The following is a 6,525-nucleotide window of genomic DNA, read 5'->3' as shown; positions in this document are numbered from 1 at the left end:
AGTAATAAGTACTGAACCGACTGATGTGTAAAATCATACTTGCGTTGTTAGTTCGTTGTCTCTTGCGATCTCGTTCTGAGTCGTACGTTGTTGCTTATGGATGTCATTCGTCGTGCGTCTTGCATTCTGCAAAAGAAAACAGGGGTCGCTAGGAGGATTGGCCGTTGGGGATGCCAACGGCCCTCCGATGCCTAAGTCAGTAATGGTTTTTAAAATAAAACGATAAAGAAAAGTAAAGACGACGATACGGCGACTGATAAAATTGGTCACGACGAGATTTCAAAAATGGTAGAGTTTAAGATGTGTTGCGTTCCAGCTTCGGGGGACCGACTTGCCATCTTTGGTAATGAGTCTGTATGCCCCCTTTCCGACGATTTTGTCGATCAAGTACGGTCCTTCCCAAGCTGGTGCTAACTTACCCGCGTTTAATTCTTTCGTGTTTTGAAATACTCTGCGCAGTACCCAATCTCCTTCTTTGAACATTTTCACTTTGACATTTTTGTTGAAGCATTTTGCCACGATCTGTTGTTGTGACGCCATTCTTATCAATGCTGCTTCCCTGAGATCTTCTGTGTTGTCGAGGTTTTCGCTGAGTTCTACGTCGTTTTGCTCTGGCGTCATGAGTCCATATCGTGCACTGGGCAACGTCACTTCAGGGGGAAGTACCGCTTCGCACCCGTAAACGAGTGAGAAGGGAGTCTGTCCCGTCGCCGTCCTAGGCGTCGTCCTGTTGGCCCATAGGATGGATGACAATTCTTCTGCCCATCGCCCCTTCTTGTCGTCCAACCGCTTTTTCAGCGACGCGATGATCGTTTTGTTGCTGGATTCCGCCTGTCCGTTTGCTTGGGGGTATCTGGGCGTCGACGTCTTTAGCTCGATGTTCCATGTTTTGCAGAAAGCTCTTGTCTTGTCGCTGATGAATTGTGATCCGTTGTCGCAGATGATTTATGACGGTATTCCGAACCTGCATATTATGTTAGTCCATATGAACGAGCATACCTCTTTGTCCCTTACTTGTTGGAATGCACCTGCTTCTATCCACTTGGAAAAATAATCTGTTAGGGCTAACATGAAGACCTTTTGTCCTGGGGCGACGGGCAATTTGCCAACGATGTCCATCCCCCATTTCATGAAAGGCCACGGAGTTAGGGTTGGATGCAAGAATTCGGATGGTTTATGTGTCATACCTGCGTGTCGTTGGCACTTGTCGCACTTGGATACGTACCTCATGGCGTCCTTAAGCATTGTTGGCCAATAGTATCCATTTCTTTTGATTCTGGTTGATAAGCTTCGTCCTCCTTCGTGTCCTCCGCATTCTCCTTCGTGGTATTGTTTCAATAGTATTTCCCATTCGATCTCTTCGGCACATCGCATCAACATTCCGTTTGCTGATCGCTTAAATAGTACGTCCTGCAAAATAACATATCGTGAAGCTTTGAAAAGTATCTTTCTGGCGTCTAGCTTGTCGTCGGGTAGAGTTTCGTGCTTTAGGTAATCGAAGATGGGTTTGGTCCAACTGTCTGTGTTTAAGGTCGATAGGACGAGGCTGGCGTCTTGTGGTATGTCTTTTTTGACGGCGGGCGACAGTAGGTGTACTAGAGGTATGGTCGAGAATGGTGATTTTCTTAGTGCGGATCCTAGGTTGGCAAGGGCGTCGGCTTGCGTGTTTAGGTCTCTTGGGATTTGTTTGATGGAGAAGGGTTTGAATTTGGAAGTTAACTCTTTTGCTTTCTCGAGATACAAGGTCATTTTTAGGTCTTTAGCTTCGTAGTCGCCGTTAATCTGGTTGACGATTAGTTGTGAGTCGCTGAAGATGTTGAGTCCGCTTGCCCCTAATTCCATAGCTAATGTCATTCCGGCGATTAGCGCCTCGTATTCTGCTTCGTTGTTAGTTGCCTTGAAATCGCAGCAGATTGCCTGTGCTATCATGTCCCCTTGTGGTGACTTTAGTACGACGCCTAAACCTGCACCACGAAAGTTAGATGAGCCGTCGACGAAGAGTGTCCATATTCCTTCTATGTTGTTGATGAGTTTGACTTCGTCGTCTGCTATCCTCTCTAAGTCGGGGCTGAAGTCTGCCACAAAATCTGCTAGGGCCTGTGATTTTACAGCCGTCCTTGGTTGGTACTTGATGTCGAACCTTCCTAGTGCCATTGTCCACTTCTCCATTCGACCTGTCAGTTCTGGCCTACGCATCACGGACTGGTCTCTGCTTCCAGTAGTGACTTACTGATGTAATAAATGGGTATTGTTGTGCTTCGTCCTCTCGAGCTAGGACCGCGCTCACTGCCGTCGAGCTAACGGCTAAATAGAGTTGTAAGACTTCTCCTTCTTTTGGCTTGGATAGGAGGGGCGGCGACATCATGTATTTTTTGAGGTTTTGCAGGGCTGATCCGTGGTCGTCGGACCAGTTAAACCCCTTGTTTTTGCGCAGGACGTCGTAAAATAATCGACACTTGTCCGACGACCGTGATATAAAACGGTTCAGTGCCGCCACTCTCCCTGTCAAGCGTTGTACCTCTTTTATGTTCCGCGGGGATTGAATGTTGATGATCGCGCGCACTTGGTCGGGGCTGGCCTCGATTCCTCGTTGGGTGACGATGTAACCTAAGAATTTTCCTGCGAACACTCCGAAAGAACATTTAGTCGGGTTAAGTTTCATACCGTACTTTTTTAGTATGTCGAAGGATTGTCGTAAGTGTTCCACGTGATCGTCAGCCTTCCTTGATTTCACCAGCATGTCGTCAATGTATACCTCCATTGTGTCTCCGAGTTGGTCTTTAAACATCTTGTTGACTAATCTTTGGTACGTCGCACCTGCATTTTTAAGACCAAAAGGCATGACTTTATAACAATAAATTCCTCTATCTGTTACAAAAGATGTTTTTTCCTGGTCGTCTGGGTGCATAAGGATTTGGTTGTATCCTGAGTAGGCGTCCATGAATGTGAGTAGCTCGTGTCCGGCTGTGGCGTCGACCAGGGCGTCGATGTGCGGTAGAGGGAATGGGTCCTTGGGGCAAGCTTTGTTGATATCTGTGAAGTCGATGCAGACTCTCCATTTTCCGTTCTTTTTGCTGACAACGACGACGTTTGCTAACCAGTCTGGATATTTGACCTCTCTGATCTTCCCTGAGTCTATCAGGTTTTGGACTTCTTCGTCTATGATTTTATTCCTTTCGGGTGCGAACTTACGTCGTTTCTGCTTTACTGGTCTGAAGCTGGGGTCGACGTTGAGCTTGTGGGTAATCACGTCCGGGCTGATTCCTGTCATGTCCTCGTGCGACCAAGCGAAACAGTCCGAGTTTTCTCTTAGAAACGACACTATCTGACTTTTGATGTTGTCAGGCAGTGAGGCTCCGATCCTTATGACTTGGTCTGGCTTTGTCTGGTCTAGTACTATCTCGTCGATTTGTTGGTCGTCGGGGTCGTCCGACGTCGACCCTGGCTGTAATTGCTAGATGGGTGACTTGGATGGTTTCAGTGCTGTCTCGTAGCATTTCTTCGCATCCCTTTGCTGCCCTTTGATTTCCATGACCCCCCACTTGGTTGGAAACTTGATTGATTGGTGATATGTTGATGGCACTGCCTTCATTTTGTGGATCCATGGTCGTCCTAGGATGACGTTGTACGCTGATGGACGATCGACGACGTTGAACTTGGTCATCATGTTGACGCCTTCTGCGTATGTAGGCAGCGATATCTCTCCTACCGTCCGTAGTGCTTCTCCACTGAACCCTACCAGGACTGTTGACCTCCTTACTATGTTTTTCTCTTCTAATCCCATTTCTTGTAGTGCTTCCAAGAACAGTACGTTGGCTGAGCTTCCGTTGTCGACCAGTATCCTTTTGATCAATGCGTTCCCTATTGGGAGAGATATTACCAACCCGTCGTGGTGCTCCCGCTGTGTATCTACAGAATCTGAATCGTCGAAAGTGATAGCCATTGCGGTCAGGGACCTGTGTAGTGCGACCTCGTCTTCGGTTTGTCCCTCTTCTACGGTCTCAGATTCTCCCCTGTTAATTTTTTTAGCTGCAGAAGAGGTTAGTCCACAAATATCTGAACCACCGGAAATAACATTTACCACTTTACTGAATGGTGGTGGGTCTGGTCGCTCGCTGCTTGTCGCTGGGCCGGGCAGGGTGGTTTGCTCTTTGGAAAATGTTTCTTTTCCCTTGTCGCTCAACAGTTCCTTTAGATGCCCCCGTTTCAGGAGGTATGCGACTTCCTTTCTGAGGGAGATGCACTCCTCGGTCGTGTGTCCGTTGTCGCGGTGGAAGTCGCACCATTTGCTCATGTCCTTCATGGAGTCCGGTCTGTCGTTCTTCCGGGGCCATCTGACTTTTCCACCTACATTTTGAAGGGCGTTCACCACACCTCCAATGTCGACGTTGAAGCCGTAGTCGGAGATGTTAGGGTGTTCGACCCGCTCGTTCCTGTAAACATTGTTAGTATCATAATACTGATTGACACTTTGTACCTGGTTTTGCCGAACATATGGTTGGTGTCGCCAATTGTTGTTCCTTGGGGTGTACGATCTTCTGTCGTTGCTGCCCCCTATCGATCGTTGAGATGCTGTTCGGATAACCTCGTCGTCTTCGATTCGCATCTGGGCGGTGGCCCTTGATCGCACCTCTTCGAAGGTTGCACAGGGGTATTTGGTTATTTCCCGGTATAGCTCCGAATTGGGGATGAGGCCTCTCTTGAACGCCTCAATAGCAGTCCTGACATCACAATTTTTTATACCAATTTTTTCACAATTAAAACGGTTAAAATAATCGCGTACCGACTCGGTTGGCCCTTGAACCAACCGATAGAGATCACTGGTTTGTTTTTCTAACTGGCGACTGCTGGCGAATTGTTGATAGAAGGCGTTGATGAGGTCGGACAAACAGGTGATGGATCTGGGAGGGACGTTCGTGAGCCATTCCAAAGCTGCTCCATCAAGGGTGCCGCCGAATGATTTGCACATAACAGGTTCCACTAGGTCGTGCGGAATCCCGATCTGCCACATGCGCTGCTTGTAGAAGTTGACGTGCCTATAGGGGTCGGATGTCTCGTCGTACAGGGTGGTCCAGGTTGGGAGCCGGAGTGTGTGCGGAACTGTCACTCTAGCGATCGCTTCGCAGAATGGCGACGCGGCATACCCGTCGGTCGGCTCGGTCTCCACTGGTGTAGGTGCCCCGGGGAACCTGGTCATCAACTTCATCAGGCGGGAATAGTGTTTTGTCATGCGTGCATCCATCTTGTTCAGGCGTTGGGTCACCGGATCGGGAGCTTCTTTGTCTTCTTCCTCACGGGTTTCCTCCTCATCGTCGGTCACATCTTCAAAGTCATCGGGCATCTCGAACGTTAGCTTTTTTGGCTTCCCACCTTTGTAGCGGGACTGGTGCTTGTTGCTCTTTACAGATTCGAGCTCTTTCTGGAGGGTTTCGTTGGATGCCCTCTCTTGGGCTAGTTCGGCTTGGGCTTTCTCGTAAGCCGCCTTCATCTCTGCGATCGTCATCTCTCCAGTAGTCATGGTGAAAGGGGTGCTTTTGTGTAAAACCTAGTTAATGTCCCCACAGACGGCGCCAAACTGTTTATGCCAAAATTCGTATGGGGGCGACTTTCGGCTAGGGTCGACACTAACTAAGCAAAGAATCAACGACACAAGTAAAGAGACACGACACAGGGGAGTGTTGACGCGGAAAACCCAGGAATAAGGTAAAAAACCGCGAATAGCTATGAGGCTATCAATCCACTAAGTATTCTATATGATTGTTTATGCTTTTCTTTCTGAGAATCGATACCAAAAATCTTCAGTACAATAATGAATGCTGAAACAGTTTATAGCTTAAGAGTTTTAGTGCTTCAATGAACGTGCCTTGCTTATCATTATCTTCGTCCTTTTATAGGATATTCTCAACGGTCTAATCGGTTGAGAAAATCCCACAAAGATAGGAGTATCTTTGTCACACGACTCTTCAACCTTCAACTGCTTCCGCGCTTCTCGCGTGTGTCTTGGACTCGTTCTTGCTAGCTTGACGGCGCTGCCTATTGTTTATGCCAAATTTCGTATGGACGACCTTTGGTTGGGACATAGACGACTAGATAAAATAAAGTATGCGAATGACAAGAAATAAATGACAGAAAATAAAGAGATACGAGACAAGAGATGGTGACGCGGAAAACCCGAAAGGGATAAAAACCGCGGGCGGCAATGAGTCCACCAATCTACTATGTTGTCGGCATAAATAGCCTAGGTGTGTACACGTACAATGTATATTTGCGTATGTAGAAATATAGCTAGAGACAATACTTAAGGTAATATCTTTGTAATATGGAAGAAGATTCGGCGGAGGAAAGAGTATTAGAAGAAGCTCTTTTGTAGTATATTGGCTACATATGGATAATAAAAATCAGCAATTGGTAGTGGAGAGTCCATGTGGAAGACAAAGGGATTTGTTTTCTTTGTTGTATTAGTTCCGGGAAGGATCATATGGTAAGAATGGGGATTAGTTGGCTTCATTGTTACTGGATTATGGG

General features: G+C 47.3%; 1 protein-coding gene across 1 annotated transcript; it reads right to left on the bottom strand.

Annotated features, from left to right (window-relative positions):
- Positions 1-3,454: 3,454 nt before the first annotated feature.
- On the bottom strand, positions 3,455-5,518 carry LOC130465616 (uncharacterized). Its single transcript, XM_056834450.1, has 2 exons — positions 4,809-5,518; positions 3,455-4,721 (listed from the first exon to the last, which is right to left on the bottom strand). Exons 1-2 carry the CDS (start codon positions 5,516-5,518, stop codon positions 3,455-3,457), a joined length of 1,977 nt encoding a protein of 658 aa, XP_056690428.1.
- Between the last annotated feature and the right edge of the window lie 1,007 nt (positions 5,519-6,525).

Source organism: Spinacia oleracea, chromosome 1, assembly GCF_020520425.1.
Source record: "Spinacia oleracea cultivar Varoflay chromosome 1, BTI_SOV_V1, whole genome shotgun sequence".
Taxonomy (NCBI): Eukaryota; Viridiplantae; Streptophyta; class Magnoliopsida; order Caryophyllales; family Amaranthaceae; genus Spinacia; species Spinacia oleracea.
The sequence above is the reverse complement of the archived record's forward strand: the minus strand, read 5'-3'. Positions and strand labels throughout refer to the sequence as shown.

What these genes read in the sequence shown, in the direction of transcription:
- LOC130465616 (XM_056834450.1), bottom strand. Translation starts at nt 5,518, where the DNA reads ATGACTACTGGAGAGATGACGATCGCAGAGATGAAGGCGGCTTACGAG. An exon ending in CAAACCAGTGATCTCTATCG is followed by an intron (nt 4,722 to 4,808) that starts GTTGGTTCAAGG and finishes TTGTGATGTCAG; the next exon opens with GACTGCTATTGAGGCGTTCA.